Source organism: Atractosteus spatula, chromosome 4 (assembly GCF_055471065.1).
Source record: "Atractosteus spatula isolate fAtrSpa1 chromosome 4, fAtrSpa1.hap1, whole genome shotgun sequence".
Lineage (NCBI taxonomy): Eukaryota > Metazoa > Chordata > Actinopteri > Semionotiformes > Lepisosteidae > Atractosteus > Atractosteus spatula.
The window spans coordinates 58,821,795-58,842,611 of NC_142709.1; the positions used below are offsets into that span (position 1 = coordinate 58,821,795).

Below are 20,817 nucleotides of genomic sequence, written 5' to 3' on the forward strand. Positions count from 1 at the left end.
TGCGTTTAGAACTACAGTAACTGCCTGTTTCAAAAACTGACTGAACATTAAACAATTCTGGTTATAATTTGGCTCAGAAAAGTAAGCTATTTTTTTTCTTGACAGTACACTTCAAATATCAACTAGTTCAAAATACAACTAATACCAAAAACTGCATCACTAGCACACTAGCTTTACAATAAATGTGTCTGTAAAATGAATGAAATAAATCAATCATTTAATTGTTTTATTTTTCATCAAACTGACAATAACTTAATTGAAATTGCTGAAGTTTACAAACAAATCTTTCACTTACAGTAAATGTTTCATTAAAACAGACTTCTGAAATGTGATCTAATCAAGAAGTGTTGTCATGCACAATGTTTTTTCATGAAAACCATTTCAAGTAAAACCTTTAGAGGTTTATTAAGTAAAAACATCCTAAAATGTGGGATTTTTGTTTCTATACATTTACTTTTTCCAATTCATTCGCTGTGAAAAGATACAAAAATAAAACCATTCCCTGAACAGCATACAGGTACATACTGTAGTTTGCCCAATTGAAAATGAGATTTCTCAATATCAACACATCATCCATTCTAAAATGTTTTCCTTTGCAACCAGAAGTGGAACTAATACTAATAAATCTAAATAAATAAGAATGATCAGTAAAAAAAAATCTAAAGCACCAGATGAAAGTTACAGTTTAGCTCATTTTACTTTTTGGAAGGAACCATAACGACCTTTTGATGTTCCATTCTAAGTGACTATATTCCTTCTGGTAAAGTTTAAGTTAAGGAGAAGAGGAGGATTTGCACATTGCAGAAAACAACTTTTCAAACCCTAATTTTGTCATTTGTTTTACTTTTCCCACAGTTGTTTTTCACAATTCAATACAGTAAAATGCAAAATAGTTCAAAGGACAAGGGGAATTCAAAAACACTTTAACGGTAAAAAACACAAAGGTGCAAAGGCCAATTCCTGTTCATGGGTCAATAAAAGAGACAGCAATATATCTAGTTCCATTTGTGGTTGGCAGTCCTTCGTGTAGGTGAGTTAGTCTTCCTGGGTGCATGAAACTCCAGCCTTTTCTAGGGGATTCAATAGAGCAGTTGTATCGATGAAACCTACAGCCACCTCCCTGTTGAAATGAAATTAATATACATTAATAGAAACACATAGAATCAATAAACAGTTTTCCTTTAATCCAAACTTTTAAGTGCTGCAAAACCACAGACTGTTTTAGAGTCATGATCTAGATGTTTATTATACAGGCTTTATATGTGTTGCTTCTTTGTGATCCATAACCAAAAATGGATGAGAGGCACTAAACCCATTTTGCTCACAGCCAAGTAATGAGGTGGGAAGCCTAGTCACTATCCTCAGGGGACAAATCTCAGGGAGAACAAAACTAACATGTATGTCTTTGGGAGGTGGAAGGAAATGGGATCACATGACCATGAGACCATGTTAACTCTGTATGGACAGGCATCAAAGACCAGACTCAAACCCAAAAGTTTGGAGCTATGAAGGAGCCACACATACTGGTTATTTATTTGCTGCAGAGGAATTACACCACATCAGCTACTGATCAGTTACTCCATTCGAGATTTGCTGGTCTTTCCTCTATGAATTGTCCAAACTGACAAAGCCGTCTGAAAGAATAATCAGCTTGTTCTGGGTGCTTTCCACATTTCAACAGCTACAGCCCGGAGCAGAAAATTAGGAGCTCCATGGTCACACAACTATAGTTGGTAAAAGGGATTTGCCCCTTCTTGTTAGCCAAGCTAAAGAGGCAGTGGTAAGGGCTCTGGAGTCATACACTAGATGGAGAACTACTCTTGTTCTGTAGAGCAAATATCAGTAAAAATTCCCAACTCGATAAATGGGTACAGATGTTAATCTGCCAGCCAATAATTAATAATAACTTAATTATCCTGCAACATTGCTCTTTGTTGCAACGCTGAAGAAAAGGACATGTGGGAAGAAAACAGAAGTGCTTACAAAGTCTACTGCATTACAACATGGTTTGAAACGCAAGATAAGCCACTTTGTCAAATATTTGAAATAAAATTAAACACAAAGAGATTTACAGAAGAAGCTGAATATAAGTTATTTCAGAAAATGGCATTTAAACTTATGAATACTAGTCCTTTAATATAAATAAAACAAAGCAAAATCCAAAAATAATTCAGTATAAATATATTTTGAAGAAGGAAAGGTCATAAAGAAAAGCTGTTAAGGTAATTGCTCAAGAACAATTAGTATATTTATTGGTTTACTAAATACATATTAACACTGTTAGCACTGTGCATAACAGCATCTCACCTGGAAATCTATTCCTTTTCTGTTTAGGGCGATATTGATGGTGAATGTAGAGGAGTCATGATGTGGTCTTAAAGCTGGCTGCCTGACAGGACTGTATTTAACTACAAAGTTCAGCAAAGCATAGCCCTGAAAGAAAATAAAAATCAGTTACTAACATTGGCAGATTTCAAAATTCATAGTTGGTCTCAGTAAATAAACCAGAGCAAGAATACAGAACATAATCTTAGGAGTGCTAGCTTCTAAGTTAGCTATAGTCTTAAACCTTCTGTGGGTTAGACTACAAAAACAAATAAAAAATAAATATTTGTGTGCATTTACAGCAGTAACTAAACCCTGTATCTTGGCTATACTTTTCCTAAATTAATTTAACTACAGTAGAGTTTTGTAAAACATTACGAATCCTCACTGAAGGAATCAAAATCTTAACTCCCTTTCTCACCTACTGTACCTTCTGCCAAAAGGTCTTATTATAGACCTATAGATCTTTCTAACCAGATTTATAGATAAAATACTGGTGTGAAAATTACACATATGAAATTTGATGTAGTATACTGACCTGTAATATTCCAATCAGGACAAAACAAATGGACTTTATGGCAAATATTTAACAGGGAATCATCAGTGAACCCATATGAGAGAATGGTATTCTTTTATTACAAACTTTCTAGCAATCAAAAGCCAATAACAGGACTGTACGAGAAACTAAATATGAATTACAGCTGTGATATGGGTGGCACTGGCCAGTATCAAAGCTTTAGAGCCAGCAGTAAGACTGGAAAAAGACATGATTTCATGCATTACTGTTTTGGAAGATATTATGTTATACTGGTCTGACTGTTGCGTATGGCACAATTGCACAGTAAAAATTACCTTGGTGTAATAGCCAGAGAAAACCTTCAGTGTCACAGGAGAAATATACTCTCGAATGAAATGCAGCCATTCCTTTTCAAAATCAACTTGTGACATGTGAATATCATCGGTTGGGACATTTTCATAACCACCAGAAATACGCTTGTCCTAAAAATAAAAATGAACCAAAGTATCAGGCACGGAACTGCAATAAACATTTTACCATAGCAGGCTTGTTTAAAAGAAGAGAGAAACACATTTATTAAATTAACTGAATTAGTTGGTATTGAGCATGAAGGAAGATTCTTTTCAGATATACTATTGCTTTTTCTGTACATTTTCCTTTTTATAAAGTCAGGAGAAGCCATGGGTGTCTTTGCCAGACTTACTGTAAGAGCATGTACTGTAATTTCAAATGTCACTGGCTCAATTAGTAACAAGCAAGAAAAGACATTCTGGGTAAACTGTTCCATTTACACCATTTGCTTTTTTAAATAAAATGGTATTATCAACCTTTATAGTTTAGATTAATTATTTTTTAAAATATATTGTAATGCATTCACAATAGTAATTATACTTACCTTATGCCTTCCACCTGACCATATCCCATAGTGTTCCATTTCTTCTACTAATTCATCACAGGCTTTATCAGAAAATACAGGAAACCAGAAAACATCTGGACAAGGCTAAATGACATTACAAAACAATGAAGGATTAGAAGAACAAAACAAAAGACATACTAGTCATAATGATTTCTAACAAAATATGGTTCTTTGCTTATCTGTTGGTCTTCATAACTTGCTACGAAATAATTTTCTGGATGCTTTGGACTCTGACCTCTCTAGCTGGTTACAAAATGTAGCATACATACTGTCAGTGACTGTACAGTATACTGGTTTACAGTAGGGTGTGTATGCTCTATACTAGCAAAGGGCAGGTGAAGCCAGAGGAGCTGAACTCTTGAAGTATGGGCAAAGTGGTTTAATTAATTGAGCAGTGTAGCTGCCTCGTTAGCACCCCCTTCAAAGGCTTATATGTTCAGATGTGCCTGAGTCCATCCTGGTATAAAGTTAAGTCTATGTATATAGCCTGAGTATATTTGGGATGGAAGTTTATCTCCACATCCAGGGAATTAGTTTGTTTTAATGGATGGATAGACACAGTGAGACAGGGCCCTAATTAAAAGATGGGTGTGGTCGATTCTTGTTTAGGTTTCTCTTACAAAAGCCAACTTTTCTTAAGGGACCATCTCAATATTGTGTACAGTATACAAAAGCTGCTCCATCCCAGCATCGTGAGGCTCTTGGGTGATCTATTCAAAATTATTGGTGTTAATGTTATGTCTGTAAATGTAAAAGAGTTTGCTACATCACAATGAGCAGGAGAATTCTAAAGTACCTACTGTAAATAACAGAAGCTGTGCATGAGTTGTAAAAGTGTACAACTTATTAAAAAAAAACTTTCAACAGTGGCTACATTCATATAATTCTTCAGTGGAATACCAACCTGTTCTGCGAGGTTTTCTGTGAATATTTTGCTATAGTTTGAATGAATGTATTTTTCTTTCCAGTCCTGTAACAAAACATGAATGTTAGTATAAAGTGTGCAGTTTGCTAGCCAGGAATCTAAAAATAAGAACAGATCAGGAGCTTCCTATTCCTGTTGCAAAGACCCACAGTAAGACTGACGCTCTTCTGTGCATATTTAAAATAAGAGACATACAGTATTTATATATACCATATAAGGGGATATTAAGATTTTGTATGCTTTATTAGGACTTATCAGATGATTCATGCAACATCTGTACCACTAACATTCTGTCTCATCTTATTTAACTTCCTTGAAATCCTGTTTCTGGTTGAGAAGTAAAATGAATTTCTAACTGTGAACTAACAGGCAGCAGCAGTTACATACAGTATATTTTGGCTGAGGGATCTGTTCAGATAAGGCACTTCCATTAGCTGGGCATCTGGGCAACTTTTACTGGCATGGTGGAATTTTACTTACCACTGGGTTTTCAAATATTTGCCACAAGTCATTGTTATAATGAGATGTGTTGTAATTAGCTGTTGAAATAAGTCTTCCAAACTCATGTCGGTTTGTAATGTACATGAAAACCCCCTATGGCAAATAAAAAAATATGTTAAGTTGCTGCATAAAGAAAAGCACAAACAGGAAACTGTTAAAAATAAAAATCCAGAAATGTTTATATTCCTGAAAACAGAAGGTCATATATAAGATAATATTCTCGTGGGAATTTGTCGTCATACATTTTGTTTTTAATTACATACTGTAAACACAACAGCAAAAACGTTAATACATAAAATTTTCTCATTGACAAAAAGCAAAAATATAAAACGCTGGAATTAACTGAAATTAAAATAAAAATGTTTATACCATACCTGGAACAAAGATGGAAAAATATAAATAGCAACAGATACAAGTAAATATTCATGGAATATTTATTGAGCACACAGGTAATGGAGTAATATGAGCAGGGAACAGAGGGGGAGATGCTAAGGAAAAGTTTGCTCCAAGAATTTGATAACCTTGGGCTGTGCAGTAGAGTTTGTACAGTATGTGTGTATTTTCAGTCTAGGCTTTAGAGCAAAATTTAAATTGGCATTACAGAAAACCCACAGAAGGAGTATACCCATTTAGATTTTTAATAGATACTAATAGAAGTAATTTTGAGTCATTTTAAAATTTGTCAGTTGCTTGTCTTTAAGAAATGTATTTGTTGTGGTTCAATTTATGGAGCAATTTTTAGATCAGATTCGCGAGTCAGTGTTATGCTCTGGCCTAGGCTGGAAATGGTAAGGGAGTTTGGAATTAGATTGTTAAACATGTGCTGTGGATTTTTGCTTATAAACAAGCATCAGACAGCTATAGCAGGGAATGTAGGGAGGTAGTTGTTCTGCTTTGGACTTTGGCTGGCCTTAAATCTGGCTCCTTAATGATAAAATAAAATTATGACTTCAGAAACTAGTCATGTAAAGACAATACTTCATTTTTGCCTGCAGATGTTTGGTTTGCATTGGTTCTGCTATCTTATCAAGACAAGTCATGAAAATGCTAACTGAAGTTTCATACACAAATGCCTACAAGTTAAAAAAATGTGCTTCTTTAATAAAAATGTTTCGAAACTATAAAATTATACATGATTATACACGTATGAGTAACATATAAATACAGTAATAATACTGTCAATTTATCATATTGATAAAAAAGCAATAAATAAATGAATTAATGCTTTTGTTATTCATAAAGGATGTAATTAAAAAGAAAGCCCACATGAAATCACTGAGCTTTTGAAAGAGCACCTATTCTTCCCCTTTGGGTGGTCAAGTATTAAACATTATCAGGGGTTCCAGTAACTTCCAAACAGTACATTTGTCAACAAATATTATATTAAACCTTACAATTGGCCTTTTTACCAGTGTTGTAGCACCAAGAACTGGTAGGTTTCCTTTCTTTTCTTTTCAGCATATAATATACCCGTTACCTGTTCCTAATTATGTACAGTACTTTTAAAATCATTACTATAAAATTGTAGCAGAAAAGCATAGGGAAACACACTTTACAACTGATCTTGTACCCTTCTTATCAGTCTGTCTGCACTTAATTGGAAAGGTGTTATTTTACAGTAAAATGTTTGAGAAACAGCTTGCTTGCGAATCTCATTTATTTAACTTCATTTTTAAATGAATGCTATAATGAATGCTATTATTTTTTTAATAATATATTTAAAAAAACTAAGGCTTTACACTTTATGTGCTAAATATACTGATTCCTGTGGAGTTTCCATAGCTTATAATTAAATTGTTAATTAGCTGTACATGTAATTAGCATTCTCAAGAAAAGTAGATGAGGAGTCACCAGGAGAAACAAACAAAAATAAAATCAAAATACTGACTGGTAATATAAAGGCCTCTAAGTATGCTATCCCTAATAATGGATAATGGTTTCTAGCAGAACGGAAGCAGTCCTTTATTGTACCATCATACTTTTACGTCAAAATGAGAAGACATAAAGTAAAACAAAATTAAACCTTTGGGGGTCTGAGCATATGGAATGTTTCCGGAGAAGGGGAGTCTTTTTCCCTTTGTATTGTCTAAAATGAAGGAGAAGCACCACATAAGTTGTGTGACAATTATATATTTATAGAAATATATATGTAGAGAGACACATAGATACATACTGTATATGTGACATACACCTTGGAAGGAAAGAAGATAAGACTCCGTAAGAAAAGAAGATATGCCAAAAACAGCAGGACTCTCTTAAAGCTGATGTTTTGGAATGTCTTTCTTTTACATGGAGCATGCTGGTAGATTGCATAGCTAGCAAGTACATGGGGGCACAAAAAGAAAACAGAGACAGACTGATGGCCAGACCCTTCGAATCAGCTTTTGTGACATTTGAAAAGCACAAAGCACACCAGGAGCCACCAATGCCAGGTCACGAGTGAGAAGGAACAGAGAGAATAATTTGCAGGCAGCCATTGGCTTAACATGAGCACATGGCGAGTAGAGAGGCAAAAGATTGGTGATGATGGGAGACGACTGGAGCAGCAATCCCTTAATGCACCACAAAGAATACCATAAATAGACAGAAGTCATGCCTAGAAAACAGTCAGCACATCTGTGCTGTATATACTTGCCAGCTTTTCTCTTTTTTCGTCCTTTGAGCTAGAGGTTGATTTCACATTGAGAAACATTGCATTGGCACATTGACAGTTAATTAAAACCTTCCTATTGTGCTACTATTCATTCACAAGACATGAAAATATGTCTTCTAATCATGAACTCAGATAAAGAAGAACCTTTCATATTACATTTGTTTATGGAACAAATGTTGAATAGTATAATTTACTATTTATGTATACAATGACACTTGCATGGGACAAGGCCACTCCCTCAATATGTTTACCAGTTCATAATGGACTGACTAAGTAATGTAGCAAAATAGTAATAAAAATAATCAAAAACATTTATGAACTATCACTTTATAGAAAAGAGAAAATATTACGGCCGAGCACATGCTGAATAGTCTTACCAGCTCCCTAGCATTTCTGCACAATGCCATATCAGGGTCCAGTTTTTCTAAGACAAAATAGTTTTTCTCCTTTAATTCATTTCTCAGAGTCTCTCCCTTTATTAAGTAGACATGAGCCATGTATGGAACATTCCATACACCACTAAAGAAAAAAAAAACAGTAGTTAAAACCCACATTTTTCAACATAATGCTTCCTATTCATAACATCAAGTACAGTATGTCTCAAGCCAGCAAGAAACTGAACCAATCCTATTTGTAATAAGCACAGTGTAATGCTGAGATACTTTGTTAACTTGACTGACGTGGAAGTTACATACAAGTGTCCTACAGTGTACTGCTGTTTTTTTTTCTGGGCTTAAGTTGATGGATAAATAAATGTCAGGCTTTGCTGAGTGATTGCTATGTGCGCATCTTTATTCCTTAGTTTGAGAGTGCACACTAGTCCACACTTATATTTACACACTGTTGAGGCATTGCCTCAAGCCAGTTTTCCTCTTCTTTTAACATATCACTGTGACAACATTAGTCAATTATCCAGTACAGGATACATGCATTCTGTGAGGCAGTTAGGAAAACAAAACTTACACCCTCTTCCCCTGGACAATGTCAATATAGTCTTCAGAGCGTGCATAATAACCATCCAGACTTAAGGCACCCCAGAAATTTGACCACAGTTTTCCATGTCGGGTCACAAGAGGGCCAATTATTTTTCTAAAGAAAAAAGCGCAGGTGAGAAGATCTGTAACACAAGTCATTTTCATAATAAATGCAAATGTCTCACTAACAACCAATGATTGATTTAAACTGAGTAGGGTACTAATGGCCAAAAAGACACATTGCACTCAATAGCAGACAAAAATTACAGCATCACCCTCATTTATACTTCAGATAGCGTGAAGATGCATCTCTGGATCAGAAATGCGTCCACCCCAAAGCGCAAATTAGAACTGACATTTCAAGAATATTTTGGGAAATTCGAAAGGCGCATCCAAGAACGTGGGTGATGCAATTCTTTTTATTCACCACTGTACCTCCCCTGCTTTGTTTCAAACCCGCAGGCTGTTTTGAAGAAGTTGGCTCTCGTGAGCACACCATATTATTGAAAATGCATTATAAAAATTACAGCATTCATCTGGGGAAAAAAACAATAAAATGTGCAATGTTAAGGTTAAAATTGAAACTATTCTCCAGCTTGTGGGTCTGGACAATTCTGAAGGTTTCTTTAAATATCACATAAGGGTTTCTTGAAAGTGCAGAAGTGCTGAATATCACTGTGCAAGCTGCACACCACAAAGACATGCTTTTGATGCAAAGGAATAGAAAGTGTGCGTGCTTGTCTTAATGCTATGTGCCATTTACAGTTGGGGACAGTATAGCTTAAGAGGTTTTCCACATGTTGAGGTACATAGGGTGCCACGTTTATTATTTTAAACTGGAAGGGATTTTCATTTGGTCAACTGTAATATACTTGTGGTTTCAGCACTATAGAATACCAAGCTTCTACACATGTAGGAGAACTGCTAAACCAAATTACCGGCAGGGATGTTATGCTGTTTTATTGGATGCTACATACCGGTTTTGCTCAATTAGAAGTTTCAAAGTCTGGGGATTTGTCAGCACAACATCTGCATCAATGCTGAAATAATAGTCACAGCTCTTGTCACTACGACACAAGTCCCTAAAAGATGAAGAACACAGAATTTAAAAATAGTTTCATTTCAATCATTCACAGGAGATCACATTACCAATGATCAACATAACTGTCTGCTGCTAGGAAATAATACTGATTTCTAAATTGAGAGGAATCCGCTACTAGATTTGCAGTGCTTTTTTACATTATAATACAGTATACATTGAGTCACTGTATATAGTGTAATATTCCTATTCAACATAAAGGACTATACTGTATATAACGTGCAAAGCAAAATTGTGCTTTTCTCAAGTTTCAAAAGCTTTTTTTAATGTCCTCCTATTTTTTAGTTAAAACCAAATTAACAAAGGGAACACACACATGCACACTCCAACCAGATGTAACAAGATCCCCAGACAAATGATATAGAATGGGACATGACTTTAAAAATAATAAAATAATGTTCTGTGACAAATTTAATTATAAAAGACCATTATTATTCAGTATTTATACTGTACAAGTGTTGAATGGGCTAACAAGTGTTTATCTAATTTTAAAAGAAAGAACTTTTCAAAAGTTCAAAAGAAAATGTAATCAGATAGCCTATTTTCTATTCTATTTCTATGTGGAAGTATTAAAGTCCTTGCTAGTTGAGCCACAAAGTTGCTATATTAATGCCAACCATTGCTTACTAGATATATCCCACAATGTATTGTAGCTCTAGGGAGCCAATTTAAAATGAAACAGAGATATAATCTTTCACTTGTTATAGGAATTATTAAGTCTCTGAAGCACAAAACATTTCCTGAGCTGAATGTATAAATATGTTTTAAGGATATAGCTTTTTCAATTGTATATTTTTATTTGCAATTCACAAACTAGTTTTGTAAAGTGAAAAGAAAAATCTATAATAAAGTACAAACACATAGCTGGGCACCTGGAAATATGTATTATTTAATGTTAATGTTCTTCCCTCTCAAGAGTCAGGTTTCACGTGGTACAGTTTGATTTAAATATCTTTCCTAAGGGAAAATGTACTTCTATTTGAACAGAGGGAGTTTTTTTTTTATATACAGTAACATCATCTTTAAATTTCAGTAATTAAGCACAAGAAAGAAAATTAAAACATGAAACTCAGGATATTGAATTACATTTTAATGAGAACCTTCAACCTCTGGTGGCTTAATAATCTTAATATTTTGTGGAAAAACAGATTTAACATTATTATTACTGCTCTGCACCATTCCTGTGATTCACTTTTCAATTGCTGAGTTTGAGGCGCCACAGATATAATAGTCATCCTTAAGATGAAAGGATCTTTTTTCTAGAAATCCTGGATTATATGGAATGACAGCATGCATTTATCTAAAGCAGTCTGTTCAGCTATCATGGTACACTGAAGGAGATAATAAGGACAACAGTCAGTTTTAGAAAACCATCGAAAAGGATCATCACTAGCATCTAGGAATAAATCGCAGCTGACCTAAATGGCATCAAATTTCACCTTCATTTGCTTTCATTACACGTGGCAATTGAGGCTAGTTATTCCAGGTTTTGCTCAATAAATCATGATCGGAGTGACTTGCAAAATTATATGTATAAGAGCACATACATTCCCATGTTCCTTGCTTCCCCTTGGCTCAGGTTCTCCTCTGGACCCACAACTTTAAAGCTCTTAAGGGCATTTTTGTTTTGTTCCCAAAACCTCTGGATGTGCTTTTCATGGTAAACTTCCTGTATGAGAGAGAAGAGTCTCTGTGAACCGATGCTTCACGGAACAGATGGTTCATTCTTGATGAACTGCCGCTTGCATTATGTTGTGGACTTACATTGTTATGAATAAAAATGCTTAGTTTATCTTTCGGGTAATCCAAGGTCAAAAGCCGGTCGAGAAATTCAGGCATGAAGGGAGTTGATTGCTCAATAAATACACCAAGTGTGACACGTGGATATTCCTGAATTCAAAAACAAAATCAATAAAATAAAAGATCTTGGGTCAGTAATATAACACTTTGGCCTATCAAGGTCATCAGTCAATACAGTTTGTAATGTACCAATGAATGCATTTTGTGTAAGTTTAAATACTCTCTTGCAATGACATAATGCTTTCCAAACTGCAGTTTGATATAGTGTTGTGGTTGTAAGTTTATTTTGGTAAGTTTACTCTAGCTTTTTCAATTTCACCATGGCCCCCAATATTTTTGCCATAGTTATCTAAAGTTTTAACATGCTTTCATTATGCTTTGTTACACTGGTCCATAGGAAAAACGTGCTGTACCACAGTAAGAATGGCTTAGAAACATTTAACAGAGTACTGTATATATCAGTATTCCTATACTTCAGTGCTCAGTGTCTATAGCCCTATACTTTGTTAGCTATGTAGCTAACAAACCACATTCTCACAGAGCACTGTCAAAGTCCATTTGGAGTGAAGAAAAAGAATGTTCCATCCCATGACCACCACTACAACTATGGTGGACGATGTTGGTCAGGACTGAAAGTCTCTTGTGCAGCAAGCCTAATTTGAGAACTTCAAGTGTACCCTGTTTTCTTGGTATGGAACCAGAATAAGGATTTCTTTTCCAAAAATGCCTTAATTGTTACTGACAGGAAAAATATGCCAGGGAGGATCTTAGCTATGCTATTGATGGTCTTACGCCTACTCCTTCAGTTCAGAAACAATTCTCCCTGATGACATTTCCTTCTTTCCCTATCCAGATGTGGAAACCACATAATGCATATAGCAACAGAAGGCAATGACCCATGTTTACCCTCTGTCTTGGAGAAAGAAAGTAGTCTGCCTTACAAAAACTTGAACCTGCTATTACAGCTCTTTGAATTGGTTCTTTTTTCTAGGAGCCAAAGGTGAGTCATTCTAATCTATTAAGTATTCAGTCTCCTGGAGTGGAGTTCATAAGGGTTTTTATGACTTTTTAAACTGCAATATGAAAAACAATCAGTGATGGTGATTCCTACTACCAAATACTCTTGATTAGGTAAATAATAATTTAAGACACACAATGAAAAACAGTTTATAACCCAAAGTTCCAGGTCTATTTGCACTAAAAAAAATAAATAAATGAAACAGTGATGAAAAAAGTCCTACTTTACATTTTATCAGAACTTCAAAAGTGTAATTTACAATGAATTACATATCTCTTTCTCAGAACCTACTCTAAAACCAGAAAGATATTTAATAAAATATTTTAAATTTTCACTGTTCAATTCTGACTTAATAATATTATATTTTGGTTAAAAATGTCTATAAACTCAAACCCTTTATTGCAATAATGATAAAATATTTTGTCTAAATATACATGATATTTTATGAGGTATAATTTATAAAACAAACAGCATTTCCGGTCTATTGAATTTAATCAAAGAGTTTAAATATATAAACAAAATGTCAGAAACTATGACAGAAAGTAAATAAAAATAAAAGGATCATCATACACTTTAATGAATTACTACACAATGTCCAAATGAAAACATGGCACAGTTAATATCCCCTGAGTGTTAATACAATCCTGACAGTGTTGACATGTTTCATTCTGCGTCTGGATTGACTGAGGTGGGTTGCTAACTGGCGAAGGCTGACCAGTCATAGTTGTCTCCTGTTCATAGCACTAGTGAGTCTACAGATGTCCCACAGATATTTTATTAGACTCAGGTAAAGAGGAAAAGCTGGCCACAATGTGACAGTAACAAGATTGTTTTGTTGAAGTGACCCCACTGCAATTCTAGTGTGTGTGGGCTTGCAATGTTCTACTGAAAAATCAACACTTCCGGACTAGATTACGGGAACAGAAAAGTTGTTGATTAAAGAATTTGGCCAATCTAGTGCTGAGAAGTAATCAAAGGTGTTCTTGTTTTACAGGAGATTCCTCCCCATACTATCATGTTTCCATATCCCCTCCAGTTGACTTGAAATATTCCCCTAAAACATGTCTTCCACTAATGGAATAAAAAGCTCCACCATTCAGTCCACTGCCACCTAAGATGTTCTCTAACCCAAAAAAAACAGTGATTTAATCTCTCGGCTGTTAACATTATTCCTTAATGTCCTCCAAGAATGCAGATTCTTGATGCGTGGGTTGTTTCTTCCAGGAATTTCTCGTGCTGCAGCCAGTGCTGTCTGAAAATGTTCATGTGCAGGCACATGTGTTGGTATTAGGGCCTTCCAGGAAGTGACCTGTCCCTCACAGAGCTGGTTTACTGGTGTCTCTGGACTATCTGTCCCTCACAGAGCTGGTTTACTGGTGTCTCTGGACTATCTGTCCCTCACAGAGCTGTTTTTGTGGTGGCTCTGGACTACCTTTCCCTCACAGAGCTGCATTCCTGGTTTCTGGAGTAGTCTGCCAATCATTAAAGCAGAACATCTTATTCTTCCAGCAGCTTCTCTCACAAACAGGCAGCCTTCCATCTACCAAGGTATCAACCACGTGATGTTCCTCAGATGGGGTGAGGTGAAATCTTTTGCTATTCTTGCATTAATTAAAATAATATTTTTGTGAATGGCTATTTACATGTATTTTAACTAACTGTGGCAATTACAACTGAGCTCAAACACCAAATAAGAAGAACTTGGCATTTTTTAGTTTTCAGGTGATTTGAGCTCAGTATTTTGTTCTCCTAAGGTGATATACTACTAAAACAATAAAGAAACCTATCTGCTTGATTTTTAAAACATATATACTATTATGTATGTGTCCAATGGGCTGCTGATGTAAAATGTAATTGCACATCTTTAATAGAATAATACTGCTTGGGTAAAATTCTCAGGGCAACGTAGGAGGTTCATACTTCTGGATAACATGTAAAAGCTCTACATATTCTCCATGACACTTTGCCATAGATAACAGGCTAAAGTTTCCAAACATTCAGTTTACACTGTGATCGTCTTGAAATATCTGACTCATGTGGTTTTCTTTTACCCAGCACAAGCAAAAGAAAAAATAAAAGTAGTGTTCACAGATCTTCTGGGACTAACGTGAAAAGCTCTATCAGTAGCCAGCCTTGGCTGAACTAACTAACAAATTTTCAGGGCAACCACTGTAAGTCACTCAGTGGATTAAACCACACTGAGAAGCCCACTATAAAGCAACATGGTCGACAGTGACACCCCTTTAAGTGAAACTTTCTAAAAACCAAAACCCATTTCCTGTACCACAGAAGTGTAGCACTTCCTCTTCATAGAAAACTCAGGCATTTATATGCTTTTAATGAAGGTCTATGCATATGAACTAGAGCATGATATTTGTTATTGTTGGAAACATCCTATATAAAACTGGAGAACTGCCTTATCACAACTCTAGAATGGAAATTCAAGTTCAGACTTGTATTTCACAAATCAGCACTGTGATGACTTCGGAGTGCAAGTGAAAATGAATGACAAAAAATAATTAAATTACTCGCATCTTTTCAAACTGCTATTGATTACTGACCATTCCATTTGAATTTGACTTACCTTAACTTTGGACAAGTCAAAAAGGTCATTATCACAAATACCACATCCAGTTTCATAATTCCAAACATTAGGTATGTAATTTGCTAAATAATTCAGGTAAATCTGTAAAAAAAACCAACATGAATATCAGCGTATGAATAGAAATATTAAATAGAAAATTAAAAGATAACTTTTAAGTTTTTTTAACTTTTTATTTTTAATATTTTAAGCTTTCTTGTTAATTCACATAAAAATTCTAGTTTTGCTTAAGATTCTACTCAATTAATGTTTGTAAAATATATGGTTTTACCATAAGTTTAAATAAAACTGAAACTACAGCATAATCAAACTATCCTGTTTAAGAACAGTCTGTATTTAATGTACAGTATCACATTACCAGAACTTCAGATTATGACTTTCAACAGATTTAATTACTCTATGTACAACAGAAGAAAGATACTGCAAAACTTTAATTACAAAGAATTTGGCATTATTAGGTATTAAATCTTCTAGAGTATTCTTTATATAACTGCAAGATGATTTTGAACATTTGAAATAGAAAATTAGCATACTAATGTAAAGCTTTCAGTGTATACACTTCTAAATAGAATGCAGGACATTGCAGTTCAGAAAAGACCCTGTTTTTGTTAATGACAAGCAACATTGATCCTCAAAACACATGCCTCAAATCTCTTTAAAGACACCCCATAGATAAGTTAAAGGTAAGGAGACTATTTGAGATTAACTTTAGTCAGGCCTTTTTAAATTCTCTTATTTGCTGGTAAAAACCACACTGTCAGTGCTTTATTTTTTATACAACACTTCATTCCTAAATGAACGGCATAAACAAGCAATATACTGTAAAGTAATAAACTCAAGATGAAACATAAGTTTCATAAGTGTCTTTACTGACTAGGTGGTACTTCTGCTGATTGCTGCTTCCCACAAGCACTAGAAGAGTATTATAGAAAGACATTTCAATTTTGTCTAGCCAGAGCACTCCTTAATGACATTCCTTATGACACTTTAGAGCAGTTCAAAGACGTTTCTTTGGAGGATGTGTGCCATACACATGGTGATAACACAGGGAAATAAAAAGTTAAATGGAGATTTCTTTTGTTGAGAAGCATGTGTGCTAGCTTAATGAGGTTCAGCCTGCACCTTTGAAACTTACAAAAACCTAATTACTCATTAAAAACAGCATGATGAATGCTGCAAATCAGAAAAGATCAACTGACAACTGAGTGCTGGCTTAATCCCTCACGGTTACTTTCAACGCAGTTTGAATCAGAAACAAGTTATTCCAAAAGGATCACAATGCATCAGTTTCAGTTCTGAATGACAATATCTGGTGCACACTGTGTTGGCTTCACAGATTCTATTTACAACTATCTCTAAGAATGCCATTCCAAAGAACACTGTATCAATCACTCAATCATAAGTACAAAGATAACAAACGTTATGCAAAAAATGTCTCCCATTCTGTATCCTGAATTGACCTTTTTCCATTCCTAAAATCGTTCCCTACAAATTTGACGTTATATTCTTTTTTCCCCAGTACCTCATACTTTTATCAGAATGACAATATCAAGCAATATCCAAATTCCCCCAGGGTTTCATTCAATCTAGCTTTAACTTGTCTTCGAGTATACAAATTTAAGGCAGATTCCCTCAGTGACTGTAATGAAAAACATAGCCTTCAATTTAATTTGACACCCTGGAACTTGCCATTAAGCAGAACTGCAACAGAAACGCCCAGCTGTAGAAAGGATCATTTATCATTTTTGGTTTGATTTGTGTCTTATATGAACGAAGATGTGACTCACTTTAGTGTTTCCATTGCCATGAATTGCTATTGGCAGAGTGTCATAGACTGTGTTTCGTGCTCTTACTCTTTCTGTTCCAAACTTCAGTAAAACTTCATCTGAAGAGGAAAAGAACAGATAAGGAATACTTAAGATAACACTGGTCTGTGCTTTCTGGAGGCTCCTGGTTTGAGGCCTCCTGCCCTGTCTCACCCCCCACTTAATAAACACACACATACATACACCAGAGGTACAGTTAAAGTTTTATCTTGTGAATTTCCATGAAGTTTACTTATGGCTTGCTGACTTACTTCTAATGTGCCCTTCTAAAACAATAAACAATAATTACCATTTCTCACACTTTGACGTTTCTACCACGTCTCCCAATGGAAGTGTTTTTTAAATGATCTTAGCAGCTTTAAAAAATATATATTTTTTAAATTCAAACTGCAAGCTAAAGTGTTGTACTAAAACACAAGCCTTTGGAGTGGTTAGAAAAAGAACTCCAGTAAGATGGCAAGATGAAGTCAACAGATTTGCAGAAGCTTGATGGATGAGGACATACAGTAAGTGGATCAAGCTGTGGATTGATAGAGGCTCATGATGATTTATTTAAAAGTCATGTCAAATTGAAGATAGACTTGGGTTGCACTTACCAATTGCTCCATTCAGGTTTTGAAAAATCTGGCACTTATGATCCAGCGTAATGTTCAGACGTTCCTAAAGATTGTCAAGGAACATATAATTTCAATTCTACAGTTTTAGGTTTTGCCGCAAACACACCCACTGTAACCTACTCTCTGCGATACTTTTTTCTATAGACATTTTATGATGTGTTGTTAACTTTAAGGAGCAAGGAAATGCAACATTCACTGTCAAGTTCACATCACTTCTACTCACCCTCTGGAGAGGATCCAGATATATTTTTGTGTAAAAAAGTTGATCGTCATCGTTATCCTGAAGGTTCCACTGTTCTACGATCCGGTACACATATGGCGCATAGCCAATGATTCCTGTGAATTTCATCAGTTTGAGGTTAATGTGAGAGGAAATTGTGAGCAAGAAAAAAGAACGTTTTTCCAAACCCAAGCTCTTTGAAAGTAATTCTTAAGGACTTGTTTGGGGCATTTGTTCTGGCAAATATCAGAAATTTGTTAAGCTTCATTTTAAACCTGAAAACAATTAAAATGTTGTCCAACATTACTTTAAATCTTTTTTATCTTTGTCCAGAAGACTTATAGGAGTGTGGCAAAGGGTACATTTTAAGCTTTGAACTTTTGGAACACATTTCCAAACTACAATCTGCACATTATAATGATTTACGTTAAAGATCTATAACGTTTACTAGTTGATTGAATTAAAAATTGTATGAACTCATAAGAAATATAAATATTGTATTTTAAATTGGATGTGCCCTTAATATAATTAATGCTAGTTATTACATCAATTCCAAATACAAAATGCATACATAAGTAGCTACATAATGCTTCTTGCAATAGTTCAAATACAGTAAACTAATTCTGCAGAAATGTTAAGTGTGAAATTAAAACATTTAGTGTAAGCCTGCAAGGAGAGGGAAACTTAATTTCAAACTTTAGTTTCCAAAGTTAAAAGGGAAAGAAAAAAGAAAGTGAATTGTTCAAAATGTGCAGTATTGTACATACACTGTAACACTAAAGAGATTCCACAGCCATAATTTAGAACAAACTGCAACCAATTGTTATTAAACCATTTATTATCATTCCTTAATTTTATAAAATTGTCTCAGATAGGTATTTAAGGTTTTGCCTTTGTATAACATAGGAATATTTGTCTCAGAATACATATATTACTAATATTGCAATGCATGTGCATATGCAAGTTATGAACTTTAATAGAAGTATGCAGCTAATCAATTTCAATAAGCCATTAGTGGTTAATGTGCCACCACTTGTGAGTAATTGCTTGGGCTGGTTTGACTGGAGCAGGTGGGTGTGGGCAGGTCAGAGACCTCTTAAAGGACTCCGTGGAGAAACTCTGTAAATCTGAATGCTAAACTGCCCAAGCCTTCTTGGGCTGGATGCCATTTTGAGAATTTTTCTAAGAAAATTCTCCAATTCTCCAATTGGCACCTGCTCTCACTCAGTTTTGAAAGGGGGGTTTTCCCTTAAAACCATGATTTTTTCCTGTCTAGGCAGCAGCAGTCTCCCTGCCACAAGGAATAAGTAACACAAACACTGTTACCCTTTAGAGTAGGAGAATATTTTTATCCTTAATGCTGCATAACATTAATCACAATATACTGCTGACCTTGCACTCTGACCCCAAGCTTCTCTCCCTGTCAAGGAACAAGTAATAGGTTTATTCCATGCTGAAAAAAAGAAGAAAGAGAACACAACGTTTCGGCCGTGGAGCCTTCTTCAGGTGTGAGAGAGACAGGGCAGTAGGCAAAGGTAAAGTAGCGGGAGAACAAAGGTTGGGAGGGAGGAGGAGTGAGAGGCGGGAGCAGGGGACAGAAAGAGAGGCCAATCAAGAGGTGTGAAGTCAGAATGGGTGCAGAGAGGTGTGAAATGAAACTTCCAATGAATGGAGAAAATTTAAAAGAACAGTAGTCTGTCGTTAAGGGAAGGGAGAAGGTGTGATCCTAGCTGCAGAATAATTTTAGTTTCGGTGGTCTTTCTGATGTATGAGTTTGGAAAACCGTCTTTGAGAACACAGACGGAGAGATTAGAGTGGTCGTGGCCGTCAGAGGTGAAATGAGAAACAATGGGCTTGGAGAGATCTTTAATCTTTACAGCCCTGACGTGTTCTCTGAAACGGTCTCCGAGTCTCCTTCCTGTTTCTCCAATGTAGATGGCTGGGCATTTACTGCAAGAGATACAGTAAACAAGGTTGCTGGAGGTACAAGATGCTGTCTGGGTGATCCGGAATTGTCCTGAGGGGCCTTGAATGAGTGTGGTGGTGGCTGTGTATTTGCAGGTGATACAGCGAGCTCTGTTGCAAGGGAAAGTGCCTGGTGTGGATGGTTGTTGAGGGCGGTCAAGGGAGCTGTGAACAAGGAGGTTACGCAGATTAGGTGGTCGGCGATATGAGATGATAGGGCGATCAGAAAAGAGGGCCCCAATGGAGGGATCATCCTGTAGGATGGAAAAGTTGTGGTTAATGGTCCTGGGGATAGGAAGTGTGTTAGGGTGGTAAGGAAGCACCAGAGGAATGCGGTTGTTACGGCGGGAGTTCCTGATCGGGTTGATGGTCCGGGGGGTGTTTTTGGCTCGGGCAAGGGCCATGTCAATCACACTGCTGGGGTATCCTCTGTTGATGAAAAATGAGTACATTTCGAGGGCTTGGTTCTCGAAGTCGATGTCGTCGCTGCATAATCGTCGTAACCTAAGGAACTGTGAAAAAGGAAGAGAGTTTTTAGTGTGGTTGGGGTGAAATGAGCTGTACAGGAGGTAGCTGTGTGAATCCGTGGGTTTGTAATAAACTGAAGTGGACAGTCGGGGGTAGTTGATAGACAAGTGGATGTCTAGAAACGGAAGAGTAGTGGAAGATATGTTAATCGTATATTTGAGGGACGGGTGGAAGTTGGTGAAATGGTGCAGGAAGAACTCAAGCTGATCGTTGGAGCATGTGGCGGCACCGACGCAGTCATCAATATATCGTTTGTAGAGGTCAGGGACATAGCCAGTGTAGGAAGCGAAGAAGCGTTCTTCTACCCAGCCGACAAAAATGTTGGCATAGC

At 35.8% G+C, this 20,817-nt stretch overlaps 1 protein-coding gene across 2 annotated transcripts in view; it reads right to left on the reverse strand.

Annotated features, from left to right (window-relative positions):
* Positions 1-212: 212 nt before the first annotated feature.
* Positions 213-20,817, reverse strand: part of plod2 (procollagen-lysine, 2-oxoglutarate 5-dioxygenase 2) — a 48,346-nt gene continuing 27,741 nt past the window's right edge. Inside the window, exons 5-20 of one of the 2 annotated variants that reach the window (XM_088913529.1) lie at positions 17,997-18,109; positions 17,753-17,816; positions 17,118-17,215; positions 15,313-15,414; positions 11,675-11,800; positions 11,458-11,579; positions 9,789-9,893; positions 8,801-8,926; positions 8,215-8,356; positions 7,208-7,270; positions 5,164-5,277; positions 4,663-4,728; positions 3,738-3,842; positions 3,178-3,324; positions 2,308-2,433; positions 213-1,120 (exon numbers count right to left, since the gene is read on the reverse strand). In XM_088913529.1, the coding sequence (XP_088769655.1) occupies positions 965-1,120; positions 2,308-2,433; positions 3,178-3,324; positions 3,738-3,842; positions 4,663-4,728; positions 5,164-5,277; positions 7,208-7,270; positions 8,215-8,356; positions 8,801-8,926; positions 9,789-9,893; positions 11,458-11,579; positions 11,675-11,800; positions 15,313-15,414; positions 17,118-17,215; positions 17,753-17,816; positions 17,997-18,109 (1,775 nt within the window). In that variant the 3' untranslated portion in view covers positions 213-964. The remainder of the gene's footprint in view (positions 1,121-2,307; positions 2,434-3,177; positions 3,325-3,737; positions 3,843-4,662; positions 4,729-5,163; positions 5,278-7,207; positions 7,271-8,214; positions 8,357-8,800; positions 8,927-9,788; positions 9,894-11,457; positions 11,580-11,674; positions 11,801-15,312; positions 15,415-17,117; positions 17,216-17,752; positions 17,817-17,996; positions 18,110-20,817) is intronic. The other variant, XM_088913530.1, reaches the window with a different exon arrangement.